Here is a 25901-nt window from a genome sequence, read left to right as displayed (position 1 = left end):
TTCTATTCTTCTTATTACACCCTCTGTGTCGGTTGTGCACTTGTTGATTCTTACCTTGTTTAATATGTATTTGTTTTTGGGGGTTTTTTCTGGATGCTTCTAATAAATTGTTATTTTGTGAAAAATATGTATACTACTTACCAGGATCCCATGACTTGTTGCTTGGAGGAGTGTCTTTTCTGCATCGTCCTCCAGGCGTTCCAATTCTTTAAATTGGGGAGACTTTTATGTCGACTAAAGAAAGTGTGTGTATGTGTGGGGGGGGTGTGTTTTGAGGAGGAGATGGACAACATACTCCAAGGCATGCCTCCCAACCTGAATACAGCCTGCTTATCTCCGCTTCCTCAGACCTGAGGGGCATTTATACCTCTCAAGAGAAAGAAGGCTGCACTCTTAAGTGTAGTTGTCATTTAAAAATTAACACTTTAAAATGAAGTTACTTGGATCAAAGTCAGGATTTAGCTGGTGGTTTGGGGTCAGAGTAATTTTAAGGTGGATTTTTGCTAATAATAGACATTAGCTTGGGGATTAGGGTTAGGGTATCAGTTGGGAACCTCAGTTCTTTCCCGTGTTCTTCTTACAAACAATAGACTCATCTTATGATGCTGTAAACAGATGTAAATCTGTGGGACTGGGACACGTAGGGAAGAGAGTGGAGGCTCCTTACAGTGATGCCTGTATGCTAGAAAGAGCTGCATTAAGGGGAAAGTTATAGCCTATAAATAAGCCAATTAACTTTACATTCACCTCTGCCTCCTCCAAAAGACAGATGGACAATAGTGTGAATTACAATGTCACCAACCCTGACCACAGCTACGTCACAGGTGGGGAAAGGATCTGCTTCTGGTGATGCACAGATGGTGGCTCCAGATACAATTTGTTTGCTACCAAGTGGTCAGTGGGTTTCATTTTATCAGTGGGAATACTGGCCCTGGGGGCAACTGTTCTCATGTCATCATTCCCAGCCCTCTCCTGAAAAAGCTCTTGACATATTACATTTTCCATACACTATATGAATAGGCAAATAATGGATAGATAGATAGATAGATAGATAGATAGATAGATAGATGGAGAGATAGATGGAGAGATAGATAGATAGATAGATAGATAGATAGATAGATAGATAGATAGTTGGATAAATAGTTATTGTTTCTATCATTATCTATCATGTATCCTTGTTTACCATGGGCACCAATCTAATGCTGGGCAATCTGACTATTTTGAAGATTTTGTTGCTTAACATGAACATTGGTCCTATTAATGTCCTATTGGATGAGATTTGTTGATTGGACTTGGAAGTTAATCCAGTCATCTGATGACCATGTTAGCCTGTGTGTGGTCATCTAGAGAGAGAAACTGTACCATTGTGTACCATTGTGTCCCATTGTGTAACACTGTGTACCATTGTGTACCACTGATACCCCAATCCATTTGCACAATCTGGGGTATCTGGAATGTTGCCATGGTTTCTGGTCAACAGGGACTGAGTAATAGGGTCACATTTATAAGGTACACATATAAGGATAGATACACTTACACAGACACACACAATTGTTCACATTTACATAATATGAGCAATGATGCATTTACACAAACATACAACGAAAACAGACACTTGTGTATCCCACTTTACGCACTAGTAAGTCCACACTGGGCAATGACCAAACCATCTTGCTAATTAAAACAAAATACCTTTAGTCTATTAAAAATACAAAAACCTAAACTGAGTTATATAAAATCTAAAGGGTAGAAATCAGTTTAAAACATGCAATACAAAGAGAATACAAAATATTAAAATATTTTTTCACATTTTCTTAGGAGTATTATTTTATTATACTCCCTTAACATGTAAAACTGTATATTAGTATATAATCTGTAGCAGTGTAAAGTTTCTCTTTCTTGGAAACCAAATTGAATACTCCATATAGCTGTGGATGTCTGTTTAGACAGTAACTGAAGTACAAAAATACTGCGACTAACAGTTGGTCTTTATCTATTAAAATCATATCCCCTAATAATATATCAGTCATTGCTAACTATTACTTTTATTCTTAATGGGTGAAAGTGTGTGTTTATCTGCATTTTGGGTTACATGTGTTCCAGCTACAAAGAGCATTGAGCAATGTTCTGATATGATAACACCTGGCCAGGAAAGAGGAGCGACATTGCACTGAAATATCACGTGAATCAGTTATTCTGCTGGAACGGACAGTTATACAGAGGTTCAAAGTTCTGGCGATACAATATTCTAATTTCGCTTTTGCTTTACTGTTTAGCGCAGTGCCATTCTGAACTGAAATTCACATAGTGAAATTTATAGACTATGAAATTTATAGACTATGAAATTCAATTAATTCTGCTGTGTGTTGTGGTTTGGGTACGACTGAAATTCCACAGGCAAAACTTAAAATTTTGCATGCAAAAATCCCAAACAATTTTATTACTATTATGAAGCTGTCACTTTCATGGGCAGTTAGACACTGTGCACAGGTTTCAACATTTAAAATATCCAATGTACATTATGTAGGCCTAGGGGTAAATGTATCAAGCTGAGAGTTTTCCGGCGGATTTGAAAAGCCAATCAGATTCTAGCTGTCATTTATTTACTACATTCTACAAAATAGTAGCTAGAATCTGATTGGTTGCTAAAGGCAACATCTCCACTTTTCAAACCCACCGGTAAACTCTCAGCTTGATACATTTATCCCCTAGTCTCCAGTGGTCCCTAATTTCAAAGAACAATCCCAGGATCTGTCCCTGAAAATGTTCTTACCTATTCAATATTAACCAACTGTACAATGAAATACCTCTTTTCTGCCTTCCATCTATATGTCCCATTTGGGCTTTAGCTTTATACATTAATATTAATTAAAATGCAAAGAAGACTCTGGATCAAATTCAGTGCACATTTCATGAGGGGGACAGTATTGCTCTATGGTCCTGTGAGACAGATATTGTACATGACAGAGAAGCACCAGTTCAGGACGCGGAACTCACATCGTAAAATTCCACTGTTTAATCATGGACAATTCTGCAGCCATATGCGGAACAAGGTGAATGTTTTGTGGAACAGTTTTGAAAATGTGACTCACCTCTACTGGCTGTCTGCCCAGGTCTGTTCTAATAAGAGAGTCAGGGTTAAGGGATGGAGGACTTTGTACAATTGTACATGTTTGTATTTTTTTGTGTGCTTGGCCTTATGTATTTAGTGGCAATTCATTTTGAATAACAGTAAGCATACAACTTATAACAAGGAGGTTTTTAAGGTTAAGTAACAGAAATGGAAAAGAAGTAAACAATGTAGTGTTGTACGCTACAATAATCATCTTTACCGTTTAATAACTTCCTCTTGTTTTCGACGTTTTTCATTTTTTTCTTTCAAGTAAGCCAGATTTGTTTCATTTCTCAGACGATCGTTTTCTCGAGCGATGTCTGAAGCATTTTGTATTACCAAGCCATCGTAGGCCTTAAGCCCCATGTCTTCAATGTATTGGAGAAATGTGCCCAAAGTATCGTCCTCTTGATTTGTACTCATGATCTTGCAGGAGATAATCTAAAATCAGGTAGGTTGCCCTGCAGGATAAGAAAACATGTCATGTTAATTAGCAGGCCGTTAAACCTTCATAGCATTCTAAGTCTTTGGGATCTATGTGATATGTCCAGAGATAGATTTACATGATTATAAAGTAAAGGAACAAAATCCAACTTTATTCATTTGTCCCAATCCTTTTACATAGAGCAGTCTCTAGATCTACAGGTCCTCCCACATAGCAGGATATACTGGCCCTCTCCTCCCCACATAAACAGCAAACTGATTATTATCAATCTCTCAGAAGATTTCACGTTGCTTATGAAACAAAAATAGCTTTGACATATGCACTATGCAGAGAGAACTAATGTCTCTTAGCCTTTGCCACCAATAGGCAGAGGCCTACTGTGCCTTGTGCTATATTCAGCCCTGTTTTGGTTTTTTTAAATAAGGGTGTTACATTTTTCATTAAACAATCAAGTTGAAAGCTTCCTCTTTACCGCTAACACTGAAATATTTGTATTTCTATTACATTTAATTTCTAACACATTAACATATTTCCATGCATACTCCAAACAACCATGTTCATAAGTGAAAAAAATATGTTAATGCAAATTAATTTTTTACTGTAAATAGTTAACTACTGGAATAGCAAATAAGAAATTGGGATGGAACATTTGAGAATGCATGGTTAGTAATTGCACAATAGAACACATGATTCACTGTCAGTTTGGCTTAGATTAGAACATAAGGCATAACATTTTATATAAACAAATGAATAGCACAGATTGTTAACATTCAAACTGGCACCACATATTGTACTGTGTAGTCTTTTATGGTGTGTTTATACACTCAGTGATACACCACACCCACACTTCATTTAGCAAATTACCAAATCTTTAATCCTTGCAGTGCAGCTCTTGAAAAACACTTGGGTACAACATATGGTTCACAAGCAATTTAAAAAGCAGACTAGACTGGTATACCCATTACATTGTGAACACTCTTCTCAGCAATGCATTAATATGTTTCTGGGTAAGTTAAATGGCCTTTGTTAAGGTTTTATATGATCATTCATACATGAAATATGATTTTATTTTGGTTTTCATGTTTACAATCAGTAATTTTATTTCACCACAATCTCAAGCAAATGACCCTTTAAATATATATCACAGATAAAGAGTGGTACTGTGTTAAGGTGACCAGGCATAGACAGATATGTTCACTTGACCCAAGTGCCAAACCAATGGATGTGAGTCTATGTCCAGTATAGCAACACAAGTATCAATCCCTGGATGCTAGAGCCGTAACAGTGTTCATTTGGTACAATCAGCAGGCGCAACCACAGGATTTTGATAATTGGAATTACAACTTTGCATTTCGGTTTCTAAATGACATGTACATGCATCCTGCCTTGGAAAAGAATACAAATCACTAATTAATATGTATTCATGTTAAAACCAATGGAATGACCACTGAGTCTCAGTCTTCCCAAATGGCTAACATTGTCCTCTCCTTCAGATTTTAGGAAACAGTTGGTTGTTTTTGCTTTTCTTCTGCCTACCTTCTTACATATTGATGCTATAGCTATGCCCACCGACTGAGAAGCAGACAATATACTCATGCTCATGGCTAAGTAATGCCTATTTACTGGCAGGAACTAAAGGTTAGACAAAGCAGTGGAAGATGATTAAAGAAAAAAAAGTCCAGAAGGTCCTCCCAATATTTTCAAAATTAAGACCATTAAAGAGACAATAGAATTAGTGTTGGGATCTGTGACTTGGTTACATACTTATTAATAATTTGATTAAATGCGTGTAAGAAATTATATATTCTATGTCATATAGATACATTTTGTCATGTGAAGATCTCAATTTACTTTTTGTTATGCTTATTTTAAACAGTTTACACAGTATATCATTATTTATCAAATATTTATCAAGCAAGTCATATACCATAATATTCATATATATATATTTTTTTTTACATTTGCTAGAAATAACAGAGTTTTGCAATAGATGGTATAATGTTTCGGACAGATGCCCATTACAAATTATGCTCACAGTGATGCAAATGTGAAGCCAAGACTCAGTTGGCAAATAAATTACTATCACTGACATGATACTTCTCAATCTCTGAACCTTTATCTGCTGCAAAGGCCAATACTGTAGATTTTTTCACAGAAATCTCTAAAACGAAGAGGTAAAACAAAATAAAGAGAGAACATAAAGGCAGATGTGAAATGATTCTAAAGACAAATGTTTATATCCTTGACTCTCAGACCTTCATTGTATTTTATTCAAAGATTAGCAAAAAGATATAGAAGAGTTGGTGCTCCCATAGAAAACTCAGTGGGAGCATCAGGGAGTGAAATATTAACAAAGGATTCTAGTGACACTGAAAAATCTACAGGTGCTGCCACTTGATCTGCATCTACAACAACATTGTTTTAGGAATCTGTACCAAACAGTCCATAGGGAAACATTGAAAGGGGAGAGGTCACTCGTAGAAAGAGATACGATCCTTAACAAGTCATCAAGAAATTTTACCAATATATGTGGTTACACAAACAATTAGAATTTCTCCTTTTCGCTTGGAAGTTGACTTATTTAAATTTTAAAGACAGTTAAAAACATTTTACTATGTCTTCATGACAACGTTCTTTATATATTTATGAATATATATGTATAAATAAAATATATACATATATGCAAAACATCTTCATTCACTACTATTCAGAAATGTATCCAGGTCGCGAATGGTCAGGAGAATCACCCAACCACAACACCATTCTGATAACATTACTGATGCAAAACACCAAGTTCAAGGACATTTATAAATTGCTAAAATTATTATTTTGAAGTCTGCTGATAAAGGTGGTGCATTAGTGCTTATTGACTATGTGCGGTAAAGCAGAAATAGCCTTACTCTTTTTTATGACAAATAAATGTTAAGTATTCATCCAATTAGGTTTTGATTTGTTATGTAGTATTTTATTACTCAAGGTCAGCTGGTTGGCTGTATCAGTCGATTACAAAAAAATTCATAAAATTGGTGCTGATCCTCCATTTCTTCCAATTGTTTCAGATATATCCTCAATGACTGGGGCAGTTGCAGAGTTCTTAGATTATTATTTGTAGGAATATGTTCGTAAGTCACCTTCCTATGATTTCTTACAAAAAATGAAAAATATAAAACTAGCTCATTCTCAGTAACTGCTTGTTACTATGGATACTGCTTCATTGTATATCAATATAAAGGAATAGCAAAATCAGGCACGAATTAGATAAAATAAAATACAAAAAATAGTGCCGATATTATTTGCTGTTCTCAAAAACATGGTACTGAAGTCTGTATAGAACAACAATATAAATAAAATAAGGAGAGTGCTGCTGTAAAATTATTACAGATTTATAAAAAATAAAATTAGAAAAACATCCACAACACGGATATTAACTGACAAAGTGCTTAACTACCCATCTATGGTGGATAAATCTGGTGGCTCCTCTTGTGCCTGGTCTGTTTAACCCTCCCTTAGGATGTAAGCTCGCTTGAGCAGGGCCCTCTTGCCTCCTGTCTCCTCACCTGTTCTTCTGCTCCGTGTCTATTGCATCTGCCTGCCTGGAGTTTCTGAAGTATTGGTACTTTTGTTTATTGTTCTGTACTGTTATACCCTGTATAGTCTACTGTTTGTACTATGTGCGGTGCTGCGGAAACCTTGTGGCGCCTAACAAATAAATGATAATAATAATAAATAATAATAAATATCCACACTTGTACCAGATAAAACTTCTAATAATGTTCTCAGTGGTTTAGAAGGTTTTTCCTAAAAATCTGATATGAACTAAAGATGTTCCTTTCCAGAGCTTGAATAAATGTTTCTTATCAGCTCTATGGTTTCATATGATCACTGCTCCACAATATGCATACTTATGTGTACATATAACACAGAACTTGGTTAGTAAAACAAACCATTTATAATAATTGTACATCAGCGCTCTTGTATATCGATATAACAATTAAAAAGAGTTTCCAAGCAGTATGATATTTTATTTCACATGATAATTACATACCCATACCAATGGTGACTATTATAATGTTCTTTTCCAAAATCTTAATGGAGCATATTATATAAAATTTGAGAATTATTTTAAAAGCGCTGACTACAGGTGTTGCTATTGGTAGCCCTGTGGTATCATATTTTGTCAACTTGGTCACCGGTTACACTGAAAAAAAATATCTAATTTTCTCATGTATTCAGCACCTGTTGATGATGCTTTATTGATGATATATTTGTAATATAGAGTGGATCAGGAAGGTCCCTGAAAAGGTTTGGCAAATATATAAATCATCTTGCTAACAGAAGTTTCACCCCTGAATGGGAGACTAATAAGATTCATTTTTGGGATGTACATATTTCAAGAACTGCCACTGATATACAGGCTGCACTTTATCATTACAGCACTGATGGGAATATTCTCCTTGGATACAATGGTTTTGACCCAAAACATCCACTAAGGAGTTTACCAATTAGTCAATACCATTATATTCATATATTTGTAGTGTACACCGAAAAATGCTCATATCAAATTTGAATTAATGACTAAGAGGTTGAAAGCATGTTGTTATCCCTCTTATATTTTATCTGATGCTTTTTTGAAGGGTCAGAGACTCAACCCCTTTAAAGGGAACATACTGGTTCCATCTATATCTCTGATTTAAATGCATTTCCTCCTTCAATTAAATTGGCTGCTCACAAATAATTGAATCTGATTTATCATTTGGGGCTTGCACTAAATAAAAACCTATTCAGAGAGAGATTAAATTAATGTTTAAAATTGATACAAGCTGACCCTATTGTTAAAGATCAGGCTCATTATTTTAAATTGTTTGCCAAGGCAGGGTTTTATAAATGCTATAATTGTATATTGAGTAATAGAATCATTCAGGGTGACAAATTGTATTATCCATATTCAGGTAAACATTTTACTTATCAAAAAGTATTTGACATGTAACACAGATTATTGTATATCTCCTTAAATACATTTGTGGTAAACTCCACATTAGGGGGCCATGAGAATATTAATATGTGTTTTGGAGAAAATATATACTATCCCCCCAAAATTTTCCTCCGTAAGTTAATTAGAAATTAATTTTGCACTATAATCAATAAATAATTATTGCCCCCATAATTTATATGTGAATGGTGTTTCCTCTTATATTCTGAATGGCAATATAGCACAAACAGCATGCAGTTTGAGCACTCTCACCTCTCACAACCAATCTGTTAAGGATTGAGAACTGGATGGAGCTACTAGCTGGTATTAACACAACTGAACAAGGAGGCATTGAGTCTAATGAGCCCTGGCAAAGAGGTTTGGGCTTGGCTGCAAGCAGGGGAGCATTGGCAATTTTCAGCCCGGGGGACAAGACTGGACTATTTTAAAGGGAAAAAAATGCAGGTGGCTAAGTAACCCATCCCAAGATAGCCCTCTATGGGACCGGTGTGGAGGTCCCCCCAGCCCAGCCAGCCCATGGCTGCAAGGGATGCGCAGAGCGTATTTCTCCAGGGCAGTTACCAGTGTAGTAGTGATGAAGAATGGCCAAACAGTTTGGGTCAAGCCAAATGAGGCAAGAGGTACCAAGGGAAATCCAGAGAATGGTCATAAAGAGGAAGGGTCAAACCAGGGGAGCCTATACGTAACCGAAGCACAATCCAGGAGAGAGGAAACAAGCTAGGTCAATGCCAAGAGGAGCAGCATTACAGGATACAGGGAAGAGTACAAGGCAACAATACAGGAACCCTGGAGGCAGGATAGACCTGATACCCTGGCAGCCTGATAGAGCCAGAGCCAGGTTTATATAGAGGCAGGAGCCATCTGATAGGCTGAGAGAACGTGGGGGTGGCCAGCGATGACACTGACCGCTGACAGGTACAGAGAGAAGCCACCCATTGCCTAGCAATGGGACGCACTATTGCGCCTACGCCCGACGGCGCGCCTGGATGTCTGGGGGAGCTGTGTCTCTGCTGCCTGGAAGTGACAGACAGCAATACCTGCACCATAGAGTAGATACAGGGACTGCACCTGACACAATCTTTTTTTCTGGCTGTTTTTCTGGAACTTTTCCCAGGAGCTTAGTAAATCTGGCTGTTTGTATTTTGATCATGTTAAAAATTGGGATGGTGATTTGTAAAGTGGTGCTTTGTAAAACTGTGCTTTTTAGACTTAACTGGTAGTTTGGCCTTTAGTAAAACTGGTGGGTTCATCAAACCACCTATTAGCAAATTTAGCCCCATGTCAATTGTCAAATGTCAGTTGGCATTGTTATTGAACTTATTTTAAATCATCTCATGGTGTCGATAGGGTCATATATATCTCGCAGTGTGAGGCATATTTGATTTTTACTCTACAAACAGTGCAACCTAGGTGAATGAAATTTTCTCTTAAATGTTTTCTGGATGAATGTTAATCCATTTTTGTGTTATGTTAGTATTCATTTTGTAAATAGTTTCTTTCAGGAGTTTTCTGTGTTTATTCACAAAGGAATAATATCAGTGTTTCTACTTTTTAAATTGTCTATATTAAGCTTGATGTAGCAATAGTATTATTGTATTATGATTAGATTTATATCAAGAAGACTAGGACATATCTCAAGCATCCGGTGAATATCTAAGGAGAGTGTTAATCAAGTCTGATCAGAGTGTGAAATGAGTTTATGATGTAACACATGAAACACATTTATTATATACAAAGGTTAAAGTGGAACATATGATTGTATAAACAATAGGGATGTGCACCGGCGACTTTTGGTGTCTCGTGTTTTGTATTTTGTATTCGGATTTTTGCGATGTTCGGATTTGTTTCCCAAAACACCTGCCGAAAGGTTTTGGATTCAGATATTTTTTGAAAAAAGCATAAAAAGTTCAAAAATTAAGTTTTTGGGCTTATTTTCACTCCTACGCTATTATTAACCTCAATAACATTCATTAACAAGCATTTCCACTAATTTACAGTGTATTCTGAACACCTCACAATATAGTTATTAGTCCAAAACGTTGCAACGAGGTATCTTTCTGGACTGCGTATGGAGTGGTCCCCACAATATAATAAGAAAACCATCAACTGGTCTTAATCGCACCAAAAAAGTACCTGGACTGCGTAGAGGAGTGGGTCACCACAATATAATTTAAAAACCCTGAACTTGTATGATTCGCACCAATAAATGTATCTGGACTGCGTAGAGGAGTGGGTCACCACAATATAATTTAAAAACCCTGAACTTGTATGATTCGCACCAATAAATGTATCTGGACTGCGTAGAGAAGTGGGTCACCACAATATAATTTAAAAACCCTGAACTTGTATGATTCGCACCAATAAATGTATCTGGACTGCGTAGAGGAGTGGGTCACCACAAAATAATAATAAAACCATCAACTGGTCTTAATGGCACCAAAAAATGTACCTGGACTGCGTAGAGGAGTGGGTCACCACATTATAATTTAAAAATCCTGAACTTGTATGATTCGCACCAATAAATGTATCTGGACTGCGTAGAGGAGTGGGTCACCACAATATAATTTAAAAACCCTGAACTTGTATGATTCGCACCAATAAATGTATCTGGACTGCGTAGAGGAGTGGACTTTTACTGCTGAATGTGTGAACTTGGTAATATTGCAGTACCAATGGGCTTATACTGCAGGATTGGTTTGGCAAATTTTGTTGTAATTAAAAAAAAATTTAATTAGTTTTTTGTATATTTTTTTTATTAACTTTTTTTAAATTTTTTAAACACTTGGGAATAATGGGGAAATAACTATGCCCTTAGAAGCACAGAGCACGGGACACAGGACCACTGGACTGAACATGACACAGCACACAGGACCTAGCAGCACCACTGAACTCAAAATTGACAGAGCACAGCACACAGCACCACTGGACTGATACTGCAGAATGTGTGAACTTTGTAATTTTGCAGCAGTACCACTGGACTTTTACTGCTGAATGTGTGAACTTGGTAATATTGCAGTACCAATGGGCTTATACTGCAGGATTGGTTTGGCAAATTTTGTTGTAATTAAAAAAAATTGTAATTATTTTTTTGTATTTTTGTTTATAACTTTTTTTTAATTTTTTAAACACTTGGGAATAATGGGGAAATAACTATGCCCTTAGATGCACAGACCACAGGACACAGCACGACTGGACTGAACAGGACACAGCACAGGACCCAGCAGCACCACTGAACTCAAAATTAACAGAGCACAGCACACAGCACCACTGGACTGATACTGCAGAACAGAACACAGCACAGCACAGAACAGCACAGCACAGCACAGCACAGCACAGCACAGCACAGAACTAAACAGCACAGCACGAGATCTACCAGAACAGAGGACCACCTAACACACCCTCCCTCTACCCTGATCAATGCCCGAGTGAAGATGGCGGCGGGGAATTTATAGGTTCCGAGTATCGCGAGATCCGACAACGGAATTATGACTCGGAGCCTCGCTTTCAAGTTTTCATTTGGCGCCAATACCCGGATCTGTCTCGGATCCGACTCGGATCGGCAACGTTTGGGTGGGCTCGGATTCAGGAAATCCGAGTGCGCTCATCTCTAATAAACAAGAACAGTATGGATGGTGTTTTATAATATTTAGTCAATTAATCAATGCTAATGGTAAAATCAGAAGCTTGGTCACCAACTGCAGATCTGATGCCATCCAACCTGGATACATCCCTCCAACGCTTACCTGAGAAGCTACAACCACCTGTGACATCATTGTTTCTTTTGATCCAGCTTAAGAGACTGTAATTGGCCTATAGTTAACTGATTGAGAGGGAACCACAACAGGATGCTGAAACACATATATTTGTTATGGGCAACTGTTGGGGACATGTGGTTACTGTTAATCAATATCTTGATTTGGCTGTGCTATTTTGAATTTCTAAATGTTTGCTGTACATCAGTATATAGCATTAAGAGCTTACAGGACATGTACATTTACATTTCATTTGTTGAAGAAATCATTTGCATGGTTTAAACTTGTGTAGACTCAAAGGAGAGAATTCAATTCCCCATGATGTGCCACAGAGTGCCAATGGAACATTCACGGAGACACTCCATCGTGATGTAACATCACAGATTTCACCTCGCACCCCTCAGAGGTGCACAGGAAAAGCTGTGATGTTCAGGTACTATATACCTGATAATGAGGAAAGCCGGATATCAAGGTGATGATGACGGCTCATCGCTTTGAGTTGTCCCCTCCCCCCCATGATTTAACAAAAGTTCTTTGTATAATCTGCAATCTACATTTGGAAATAACTGACACCTATGTTAAGGCTGACGGCTACTTAGATAAACTGGAAAGAGGTCTTCATCTATAGCAGCCGCCTTTCCCATATAACTGGTTATGTTCAGAGTTACTCGTATGCCTCAAGACTTCACTCTACAGTAGTAAAAGTTTATCAGTGATAACTGTAGCACCAGATGGAGGGTAACCGGATTACCAAAGGCAGATACCAAAGACAATCCAAAGGTCAAGGGTCAAGGGTCAGTACCGAGCAGGATAAACAGGGACAGGCCAGAGGTCAGGGCAAGATGCTAGCACCGGTAATCCAGAGACAGGCAGAGGTCAGGGGCAATCAGCGTTCAATCAAGGTCCAAAAACAAGCCAAGGGTCCCAATAGGAATAGGGTCAATAATGCATAGTATCCGCAGACCAGAGCTGGTCAGCAAGTGTGCAGCACACAGGACACTATAACCAGCAGGAAGGCTAAGCCCTCCCTGCCTTATAAACACATGAGGCCCAATGAACAGGGGAGAAGCATAGGGGGAGCCAGTCAGCCTAAGGATGCTGTTAATTAATTTACGTCAATGGCGCACACGCCCAACTGCCCATACTTGCCGGGATGCGGCGCTGATTATGCGATTGTCCCGTTTCAACGAGAGGGGCAGTGAGCCGCTGCGGCTCCTGACAACCTATCACTATTTTGCACAAATGTTTCTTAAATATTCTGTATTTTTTATGTCTGCTTTAAGTTTTTTCTAATTCTTCCAACCAACCATTAATTACACTAGCAAATAAAAATCATATATTGAAAAAAGGTAATGTTTTAGAAATTGTATTGCCACAAAGAAGTGTTTAAACAAGGTTATTGCAGTTTTATTGTAGTATATTTCACCGTAAAGTTTCTGCACAGAGATCTGACATTGTCCTGAAAACATAAAAAGTCGTTGTCATTTTCTAGACAATCTTGTGCTGCTTTACTGCTGTTTGGAAGGTGTTATTGTCTTATGACAAGGACAAACTGACAGCATGATCTTCACAGTCAAGACCTGAATGCAAAAGTCTGGACAATGATCATTTCAACTCTTGAGTGACTTAAAAGATCTTTTTATGAACATTACTCTTACGAATAATTAATTCATGTTACATGCCGAGATCACATCAAATGTTAATGTGTTCACAGTGTCATTTTTAAGTTTAAGCCTGTTACATCTGCATTGGGTGATCAGCTGTTATACATGTACATCTGTAATAAGGCTACTTATATATCGATATTGCTTTTCATTGGGGTGAATGCAATAAGACAAACACTCGCCAGCTTTTCCTAAAGAAAACCAGCTTGTTTAATCTTAAAATACCCAAATGTAAAATAAAACTGAATCAAAACATTCCTAGATGAGAACACTCATCCCAATTAGCCAGGGAGCACAGGTGCAGTCCATAGATTCACTGCAATACGCCAACAAAACACACTCATGGGACTTATAACTAAACAAAAACATGTATTGTAAAGGGTCAACGCTTTGGTCCCTAAGTGAGCCCTTCCTCCTGCTAGAATAAAGACAGAAGAGAGAGAAAGGAAATAAGGATTGGACTCATGGGATTTTGACACTAAATGTAGTCTGTTTTACTTAGAACCTCTGTTATAGTGCACACCAACCAGAAGTTACGTGGAACCAACAAGAAAAAAACATACAATCTTGGCATTTTAGAGTAATGAGCTTGATAGAGAAACAGAGACACATATCCTATATGGAAGACTTGCATGTATTTTATTAATTGAACCTAGGGGTGAGAAAATTGCAAAAATGGTGCTTCCTCTTTCTAAAATTAAGAATCACCCAATGATGCATGTGCCAAAACCAAACACTGTATACATATTCTTTCTATTTCATTCTATGAAGAAATATCAAATTACATAACATTATTTCACTGTTGTCTGTGGTATAATAGTATAGCTGTTACATGTGTAACTGAGGGTGGAACGGAGTCTGCAAAACACAAGTGCTGTGAATGTTACATTCCATAGTTGGATGACAGAGGCTTAGAATATGAGCAGTATGGACTTGTGAAAGAAAAGCAGTATTTGGGGATATAGTGTAATCTGTGTCTGTCTGCTATAACCATAATATAGTGATATCACTTCTGGGAGTTAGTGACACAGTCAAATATATAGGTGTTTGTGAGGTTAAGTGTAGGTAGTGAGGGACACTGTAATAGGTGGGGTTAGTATTGTAGACAACAAACAGACACTGTGTGCGAGTTAGCAATAGGTGAAAGGTATTACTGTTGCCTGTGTTGGACATACTGTATTACTTCATGCTTAGTGTGTGTAAAGATATTATAGTTGCCATCACTGGACATACTGTAGTGTAAAGTGTGGCGTATACTGTTTTGAGTAGATGCATTGCTGTAGAAAGAGATGGTCTTAGTAAATTGTGGGGTGTAGTGGTTTGTGTAGGGGTTTTAGTATAGGGAGTGGATGCACAAAGTGTTATTGATAGTTATTCAGTGCTTTGTGTAAGGTTATTACTGTAAAGTGTGGTAAGTACAGTGTAATGTGAGGGTAATACGTATGGATGTATGTGTATATGCATATACAGAATATGTACATAGTAAGTATAGAGGTGTTAATGTAGATCAATGATGGCCAACTTGATACACATAAAAGAGTGTATGGGCAGCCCTATAACCTTCTGAAGGACTGCACCTTAAGCTCATTAATAAATTAAAACAATACATGTAAACAAATAAAGAGACACCATGTGCTCATAGAATAGACTCCATGTGCCACTCAAACACCTCAGACCAATCAAAATGTTCATTCAGCCAAAACCACTCCTATATGCCATTTAGAACCCCATTTAGTAACAAGAGCTGAGCCTGATAGGGCCTAAAGCAGGAATCATCTGAGTACTGCATGGAAAGACTTGGTGGGCGGCATATGGCCCCTGGGCCACCTGTAGCCCATCACTGATATAGGCAGTGGGAAAACAATGTATTGCACATGGTTTAGTTGTATATGTTGGGGTGCTTATGTAGAGTAGGATGCAATTTGCACTTACAATGCAAGCATAAGTGACGTCCTATAGTTTACTCAGTATTCCAAGCTGCATGTTTTTTCCCATTAGATAGGCTTGAAGTGTATCCTAAGTTAAAGTGCATGGCTGTTAAATACATAATTAAATTTAAAAACAAATTGTAGCCCCCCCAAAAAGCCTCACCAGCCCCAGTGTTGGCAGCCTAGGTAGGCACTGGCAAAACTGGGGGGGACAAAAAGTGTTGGGTTCCCTAAATGTACTAGTACTAGCACTAATCTTTCCCAGCCAGACTGGTAAAATTATAGCAAGCACCACAGCATGAGGTTCCCCTGCCACAGTGCCTAACCAGCCCATGCAGACCAGTCAGCATGGGGCTGGATTCCCTAGGTGGATCAGGCACACAATAAAAATGCCCCCACTCAAGTATAAATTACCCTGTGCTGAAAAGCTCTAGGGTTATGCCCACACCTCCGGTTTGTGTGTGTTAATTGTATTAAAAAATAGAAATAACTAATTTGTCTGTGGTGCACTACAGGTCCCAGCAAAAATGCTTTAAAAACTTTGTAAAAATATGTAGGGAAAAAAATGAAAATCAATTACACAGTTTATTTTGTATATCTGTAGATTTAGTTTGGTGTGCAGGATATATTCCTGTCCTGTACCACCTGTGACTTAGACATTTTTTTTTTTTTTAAAGAAATCAGAAAGTAGGTGGAGCTTTTCTGCTACACCCAATGTACAACATTCATCAATGGTACATGTGCCTGAAAAAAGATGCACAATCTCTACTGTGCCAGAACAGACATATTGCTGATCAAGTGCAACATACTGGGCAGGGTACAAATATAAAAACTGCTGCTGAAATTGTATAAATGTGGAGCATATCTACCTATAATTTTCTTGCTGCTCAGTTTTCTCTCACTGTCACTGTGTGACTGATAGTAAACGTCCCCTGTGTCTTCCTATGCTTATCTAGTTATATTACTACAGTGCTGACATCAGGATTTGAGGAGGAAGCACAGATGCTGTTTGTTAGAGAGAGTGCACAGAGACATGTTGTATCTTAACATGATAGAGCATGCATAACATCCCCTGTGACATCAGCTCTAAGTGTTTAGTTACTGATTTCACAGTCAAAGAAAATATGCAAATCAGGGCAAAGTGTACAAACTGTACATATAAATATGTGTAAGCTGAGATTTAAAAAAATATTTCTTAAACAATATATAGTAGGTGCTTTATAATACAAGTAACAAACAAATGAGCAGATGGACTATCATCTTCAGGTTTATGTTAAGTGTGTGCGCATACTTAATTAGTGGTAAAGATGAAAGTATATGAGAAGGTTGAGTAGTGCTTGTGGTCTGTTCTACGATGCATGCTTTGAAATGAGTTCTGAATCATTTGTCAATTGTGTTTTTAATTTCAGTGTTTTATGAGTACTTAATCTTCAATTCATATAACTGAATATACAGTGACTCCACGCTGATGTCTTCTCCCAGTCACATAATAATCATCCTGTTGTTACTTGCTCACTTTGGAAACATTGGCAACAGGTGTTTCTGTTCAAATGTAAGCTGAAAATCTGAAGAAGACAAATGTAAAGTTCAGATCCATTATTGAAACTAGGTCCTTATGTAAGGCACACTTTCCTACTCTCGCCGAATGTCCAGGAGCCTCCCGAATTTTGGGGACTCTGGGCAGAGTAGGACACACTCTCATTATCATCATCATCATCATCATCATCACCATTTACTTATATAGCGCCACTAATTCCGCAGCACTGTACAGAGAACTCACTTACATAAGTCCCTGCCCCACTGGAGCTTACAGTCTAAATTCCCTAATATACACAGAGACACACACAGACAGAGAGACTAGGGTCAATTTGTTAGCAGCCAATTAACCTACCAGTATGTTTTTGGAGTGTGGGAGGAAACCGGAGCACCCGGAGGAAACCCACGCAAACACGGGGAGAACATACAAATTCCTCACAGATAAGGCCATGGTCAGGAATTGAACTCATAACCCCAGTGCTGTAAGGCAGAAGTGCTAACCACTTAGCCACCGTGCACTCTCGGATCAGCTTCACTTTCTTCTGAAGTGGGCGGGGCCTTGATGACGCAATTCAATATAAATCCAGTCATCATGGCCCAGCCCTCCACTCTGCAATGATGCATATCACATTGTTGTGCAGAGCGCTGTGGAGTCATGATGAACTAAATGACTTCATGACCTCCCACACCGGTCCCGTGGATCTCCTCACTGGGAAATCCCAGAAGGGAGGTTAAAAAAGTACTCAAGTATGATGTAATGTCCTTGAAACACAACAGTGTGTCCATCCATTTATCTAGGGTCATAAAAAACACTGTTATTAATAGTAACAGGTTGACTTCATGAAGGATTAGGAGTAACTAATAGAATTAAATTATGATAATGATAAATTATCATGTAGCATACAGTGTATATATAATGTGTTTAATTAATAAATTATATGTTATTTCATATTTGTGTGTACTTTTGTATTTACTGCCCATGGTTCCAAAATGTCAATAAATGTCTTTTATGGCAGTGGCGTAAGACTGTAACCAGAACCTATGAAACATTTAAGCTGGTGCCAATGACATACGTGATTGTCTCATTTATGTCCAGGTAGTTAGACAGAAAGGAAAATGACATGACAACAAATAATAGCCAATAGAAACTACTCGGTGCCACATATCACAAACTGTTTTTATTGGCTATGTGATATCACATGACTAAGCTCTATTATCTGAAATATCACATTAAATCATTGTTATTTCAGGAAGATCTTGGGGCCATTGTCTCGGTCCCTGATTCCCAAGCACTACTTCCAGGTAGTATTTAAGATGTTTAGATTAATTCATGTTTTGAGCTATATTGACCTTTGTTCACATACTTATACTGTACAAAATTCCATCACCAGTATCCCTATAATGAACACAAAGCTATATTAGTGCCCCCTATAGTATTACACTATTTTTGGTATAATATTAAACTGGGAGTGATCTTGGCTGTGGGACTAGGCCACAAGTCCTTCGAGTACCTTGCCAAGATCCTCTCTAATTCAGAGCAGGTAGCAGAGTAATAAGCCCCACAGTAACAGGGGTCAAAACATGCTCTGTAGTTCTGTATTATTATCAATGATATTTCTTTATCATAAAGATTTGATTTAATCCAGTAGAATTGAAAATAAGGTCAGCATAAAATTCCTAATCATCTCTGCCTGGGGCCATCAGGCACAAAAGAAGTAGGACCTAATTGTTTGGTGCAATTATCAAGTGACTGGAACTATAACATTTGTACCTCTTTTAAAGTCTAAGGGCAGTTAAAGCAGCGATTTACTGAGTGTTCGTAACAATATTTGTGATGTTTAGGGATCTTGTCTAAACCTAGAAAATCATATCTAGCTGCCCTAAGCTGAGGAATACAAATTAGATGACAATGTTTTTGTGTCAAAGAATCCAAATTAACTCAATCAATACGTCACCTGAAGTATTAATCAGTACCAGTTATGAGTGGTGCTATTTTCACTCCTTCATTTCTTTTGAAGCACTTGTTGAAAAGGTTCTTTAATAAATAGTGACTCTTATCATAGGACAGTATTGAGGTCGTTAGCATAACTTGTGCAAAATCTATTTTGAAGGTAGTCAGTTGGTGCTAATTTCCCTAATATTTCCATAATACCTGATCTAACCACAAAGCACAGACTACAGCACTGAAGCCATAACGTTGTGCTACGGTACAGTACATTTTACTGTTTGTTGTCTAGGATTCATTTACATTTAGACATATTATACTTCATTTAGGGCAGAAGAGTGCGGCAGAGTGCAAAATACATTTCTGTCTCTATGTATGAGGTCATGCCTCCGCCAGTCCTTCTGTACACCTGTCTTTGCACCTCACCACCAGCATTTGCAAACAAAGATCATCTGAATTTTACATCCATAATAAAATTAGTGCAGTTGTTCTAAAGCCAGAGCAGCAACAGTCAAAGATTTCATTGCTGTGCCCCAGATATTTATATGAGCTAACAGGGGGGAAAACTAGGCAAGCTTGAAGATTCCATGGTTTGTATTCTGACAATTTATATGATGCATGAGATCTTTTATGTCTGTAGAGAGGTTACATTAGTGACTCTTTACATTGGGTGCCATCTGCATACCGTAAATGTACAACATGCTTGTGACACAACAGACGTAATAAATTGATTTAATATTACATAACCCCCCAAACATGATATAAAGACAGCTGTTATCACTGTACTTTACCTACATGGCTTATGCTTTCTTCTCCTGAACTACTCATTTGACTTTCCTTAATGTACAAGTTCAGTTTAGGCAAGTAACTGATGTTACACATCATGCACAGGGAAACTGCAGCACACACAATGGCAGTGAGCACAGACAATGTGACTTGTGTTGTGTGTATACCTTTTACTAGTATATAAACATGAGCAATACTATGCCATGCAAAATGAAATAATCCCTTGCAGTTACCATGATTTACCAGTACATGTGCCAGAAGTGCAACATGAGGTAAACAAAATAAGTAAATAATTCATCCTTGACCTGGTCTGACTTTATGATCACATTGTGCATTATAAACCCATAATTTATGTGTTCATCTAAGACTCTACTGCACAACCTCCCAGCTCTCTTCAACTCTGACATGTTTTTTCCTCCAGAAATACCAACTTCTTTATAATCTGATCCATAAAGGACTAAAATGTTAACACATATGTTTCCATCATCTATTATTCATACTATCCCAAAGCAAAACAACTTACCAGCTGGCAAAAAGGTAGTGTGAGGGAAGAAGATAGATCTGTACAGAAAAGCTTCATGAAATACTGTTTTTCTCACGTAAGTATAGTATTATAAGGCAGACTAATCCCTTAGTGTAACATAAAAACGTCTTAGGTGCAAATGGCACTGTAGGTGCAAAGGGTAAAATGACATAGACATGTAATTGCCAGATGAATTTTAACTTCTGATATCAAGGAAAGTGATGTGGTATCACTATGTAAATGTTACATTGAACATGTAATGCATAGGTATAATAGCATCAGGTAGATAGAGCCATTACTACTATAAACATAAATAGTATACATACCAAAACAACTGTTTAGTCGAGCAGTATAGTAATCAAATGTGACTTTTTATCAACAGAAGCCCTTCCTCAGGATAGGGCTCAGTGCAATCTGAAAGGATATTTCAGCACCATACAGCGGACTTGCATTTGGACTCGTTCTTCAGCTAAAGTGCATTTTACGACGAAGTAGTCCACAGTGTAAAATCTTGCATCCTTAGATGATGGTTATCCTATTAAATCTTCGTAATAAAGGCTTTGGCCTTTAAAGTTGGCTACAAGGTTGGTGGAGAGAAAAAAAAAATCTGAAATGTTTCCTCTTGAAATTCAGATGCAACAAAATGAGCGCATAGATAATGGGTGTGTGCCAATGACACCCTGTTCTGTGGTCCAACAGAGGAGAGCCTGGATACTATCTCTCCACTTTACTACACAGAAAATTGCAGCACCATCAAATGCTATCACACTCAGCTGTCTGTGGTGCCTCATTTGAACATACTCCGAGGAGGTAAAAATATAGAGAAATTATTACATAAATCGCAATCTATTGGAAATGGCTTATTCCTCATTAAAGGATGTGTCTCTCATTCCTACTTAGATACAGACGGGTTTAAGCAGTCTGGTGTACTCCCTCCCCTGTGACAGCCGGCAGACTTGCACTCCCTCTCCCTTTCTGGCTGCTTTAGTCTGTTGATGCTTTTGTAGTGTAGATTATTCAGGGATAGTGGAACAAAGAGAGTGCCTACCTTCTTCCGAAATAAACTGTCAGCAGTCTCTTCTTTTGCTTTGCAATCCGTTCTCTTCCACCACAGAGAGCAGTGAGCATTCCAGCACCTTGGACAGCTCCTGCTAGTCAGGCCCATTGGAAACGTGTGGAGATAGAGCAGATGAAGAAATAAGCCAAAGAGCACAGCAACATCATTTCGGGTTTGTTTGTTTTTTCCACAAGGTCCTCAGAAAGACATCCCAAATCAGCTTAGCTCACCCTCCTGCAGAAGTCAGGGTCCAAGTAATGCGGAGCAACATTAAAAATTAACAGACAGTCGGTAAGCTCATTCCCTCTATTTCGGTCTTAAAGCAAAAATGTATATAAAAAAAAAAGCAAGAACAAAGGCTGCAGTGCAAACTGACATTTAGCCCATGTTGCCTTTACAGAAAACAAGCAAGCTCTGGGATACAAGGAGCATGTCTGGAAATCAGAGTTACACACGGTGTTCCTGGCATAGCTTCTGCACTCTCTTCCTCATTGTACAGCAGTGAAATGCATACAATTCAGGCTGACGTATATCAGGTTGATGCTGCTGCTGCTGCTGCTGCTGGGGTAAAGATAGGCGGAGCTCAGTAACCTCGTCCAAACAACCCCCCACCACCTGCTTCCACTGCATAAATACAGAAGGGCCCTGAATAAAGCTGCAGATTGTCCCATGTGTCTAAACACTTTTGTTTGAGAAAGACATAAATATTCTCGGCGTAGACATTGATTTCAAAGTTTCAAGTGGCAGGTTTCAATCACTCAGCATACAAGATATTTTATTATATTTTTAAGTTAAACAGCATACTTATAAACAGCTTAAATATTAATATTAATACTAACTTTTAATGTGTGCTATGCAACTTTCTTATGTGTACAGAAACATTAATTGTAAAGGGTACTTAATTTGTTTATACAGTAACTTGAACAGAAGTTAAAATACCTCTGAGTATTTTACTGAAAAATATAAATGTACAAATAAATGTTCATATGCAATTGTCACATGTTCTAGTGATAGTTCATAAAATATTGATAGTAAGATGTCAGAATTACAGTGAGTTCTTACTGCATAACTGTAGTAACTACAATCTAGATATCAGTAAGCCCAACAGATGTCTGAACAATCTCTTCTACACATGCAGTTTTACTACTCATACAATAATCAGTCAATTCTTCAATCCATTCCTTTGTTGATGTGCATTATCTACACATAAGCAGTCTTCACATATATATATATAATACATGTGTATATAACGGTCATGTGGTCTGAAATTACACACATTACTGACATTTGTACAACACAGTAGATATACAGTATTTACTTATAGTTAATGGACCTCATTTAGAGTCGGACGCAAAGTCCGTTTTAGGCGCATCCAACAAAAAAAAACTATTACGCATGTGCAGAAAGCACCAAATCCGCCTGCTTCTTGGACACAATTACCACTTGCGACTCACTACGAGAGAATGGGAGGAACGCGGATTTGTGAAGGCGTGACCGTGTAAGTAAATCCTAGTCGCAGTGAGGCGCAGACACAACACACGTCAAAACAGGGCTAAAGCTGTGCGGCAGGAATTAGGTGGCGCAAACAGTTAGCTATCTGCAGGAACTGCTTGCAGCTCGGTAGGGTATTATGAGTGGGAAGCAACTGGGGTTGCATGTCACTCATAATACCCTACCAAGCTGCGGCACACTCCCACTCCTACACTTCTTAAACAGACTTTGTGTCAGACTCTAAATAAGGTCCAATATGTCTGAAGAGCAGTGGATTTCAAACATATATAACGCTATGGACCTCGATGGCATCCAGCTCTTACAATAAGCATCCTACTAGAGAAGGACTAACTTTCAGTGTTTTGTTATGCAAATGAATTTGAGCTATTGCTCTAAAAGTAATATTTTAGGCCAATCGTTTCCTTGAAACGTTTAACTTAGTTTGAACCAGTGAATGAATCAGCTTTAAGCCAGTGGTTTAACATTTTGATGGTATCCCCAGAAGTTGTGAGAGCACACAGACATGCCTCATATGTGACAATCTGCAGAAATGGTATTGATTAAGGTGGCAAAAAGAAATATTTTTCTGTTGATCTCTGAGTGAACGTCCCCAGTTTCATTACACAAATCAATTAGAGACTGACAAATTATTAAAATCCTCACTTGAACTATTTTCCAGCTCGGTCATGAACTTCCGTGCTTGAACCTACAATCCTTTATTTTCTGAAATTTAGTCTTGACCTTTTAGCTGGGGCTGGTGACAATGTTCTCACTGTGAACAGGTGTTTAGCTGATTTTTTAGCAATTCTGTAATTCACCTTCAATGAGACAAGGGAGCTGCTTCTTCTGATCTTTTCAAGTATCTTTCAACCCTTTATAAACCTTTCCCATACATTCTTAGTCTTTGATTGGTAATTCTGTGCCCTTGGTCTTTGCGCACTATTAAAATCCATCTTCAATCTGTTTAGATTGTTGTTGGTTTGCTTGTTCCCTTCTGGATTCTTTTTTGGCGTCTTGCATTGACCAACACTTATTCCAGGTTTATCTATCATTTCCTATGTTTATTTGTTTATGTGTGTGTGTTCCCCAATGTTCATTTCTGGCTTTTAAAAGAGTGTCACTGGCCACTGCGTAAGATTCCTGACCCTTTTTTAAATAAAGTGAGTGTTGAAGGAGATCATGCATGTCACCATGTCTGCCAAACAGGGATGTAACCTTCTTCATCAATGTGCTCACACCCCTGTTTGGCAGACATATACTGATGATCTCTATGAGTGAACTTTCAGTTTCACTCCACAATCAACTTGAGATTGCCAAACTACTAACATTTGTGAACCATTTCCCAGCTCGCTCATGAATGGAATTTAGTCCCACTGCCCCTGTACCTATGAGAGGTAGTGTAGATACATACCTACCTCTATAGATCCTCATATTCACCACCCAGGTCTAGCTTAGTCTTCTTCTCCCAGACACAGGTAACATACCCATGTAATTCAGTAAGAAAGTAAGTTGAGTGTGTGGAACTGACACAGTATTATAACAGTTGACAAAGTAAAAGGCCACCAGGCCATCCATCTCTGTGACGAAATAAAGGATCACTGTATTACATATTTTCCTCTTGCACTACACTTAGGGGTATATTTACTAAACTGTTTGAAAAAGTGGAGATGTTGCTTATAGCAACCAATCAAATTCTAGCTGTCATTTTGTAGAATGTACTAAATAAATGATAACTAGAATCTGATTGGCGGCTATAGGCAACAACTACTGTTTTTCAAACCCGCAGTTTAGTAAATCAAGCCCTTAGTTACAATAGTCTTCAGTAGCGTTACTTTACACAATGGCCTCAGAGCTGAAACCCTCTCATGCTATTGTCACAGTGGTATCAGGGTCTCTTCACTGTCCCTGTTTTAAACTCACTACAGGGTGTAACTAACACTTCAGGCTTTCTACATCCTGCTCTATACAGTACTCACAAGTGGACAGTTTCTTACACTTGCTCCTCTAACAATGCCTAATTAAAGCTGACATCTATACTTCTTCAGTCTCGACAACCAGACAAACTGTACCTGACACAGATTTGTCTGCAATATGACACTACTACTATCAGCATTTACATCCACACCTCTCTTTGCATCTGGCTGGATTCTGGAGCCTCCTTTTTGGATCTCACTGATAAACACATCATCCACTAGAGTGGAGTCTCAGAGTCTTCATTCTGTGCTCATGCTGACTAGTCACACTGAAGAAGTCACTATAATTTAAATGTTCTGGTCCTACAACTACACACTAACTCCGTCCAGAACTGGTCCCATTCATACCACATCACTCTTGTAGCATCCAAAAGGATTTCTAGGTGCTTGAACCCACACGCTTTCATATTCTAAAGGTTTTAGCATAGAGGTTGTTTACACAATTATTAGTGTGAACTGCTGTTTATTTGATTTCTATTTGACATTTATTGATTTCTTAGTAATGCTTTAATCCACCTATAATTAGACAAAGTTCTTCTAAACATGTACAAGTAGCCTAGAGCCCTTTATAAACTTTCCCCACAAGTTTTTGATTGGTAGCTCTGTGCCCTTGCTCATTGCACACTGTTAGCTTTTGCTATCACCTACTAAGAATCTGTCTACCTGTGAATGTTTAGATTGTCATCGGTTTGCTTGTTC

General features: G+C 38.0%; 1 protein-coding gene across 2 annotated transcripts in view; it reads right to left on the bottom strand.

Moving 5' to 3' along the window:
- Positions 1-22250, bottom strand: part of NYAP2 (neuronal tyrosine-phosphorylated phosphoinositide-3-kinase adaptor 2) — a 154201-nt gene extending 131951 nt beyond the window's left edge. The window contains exons 1-2 of one of the 2 annotated variants that reach the window (XM_075201948.1): positions 21008-22250; positions 3333-3573 (exon numbers count right to left, since the gene is read on the bottom strand). In XM_075201948.1, coding sequence (XP_075058049.1) covers positions 3333-3535 — 203 coding nt within the window. In that variant the 5' untranslated portion in view covers positions 3536-3573; positions 21008-22250. The remainder of the gene's footprint in view (positions 1-3332; positions 3574-21007) is intronic. The other variant, XM_075201949.1, reaches the window with a different exon arrangement.
- Positions 22251-25901: the final 3651 nt, after the last annotated feature.

This window comes from Mixophyes fleayi, chromosome 3 (genome assembly GCF_038048845.1).
Source record: "Mixophyes fleayi isolate aMixFle1 chromosome 3, aMixFle1.hap1, whole genome shotgun sequence".
In the NCBI taxonomy this organism is placed as follows: domain Eukaryota; kingdom Metazoa; phylum Chordata; class Amphibia; order Anura; family Limnodynastidae; genus Mixophyes; species Mixophyes fleayi.
The sequence above is the reverse complement of the archived record's forward strand: the minus strand, read 5'-3'. Positions and strand labels throughout refer to the sequence as shown.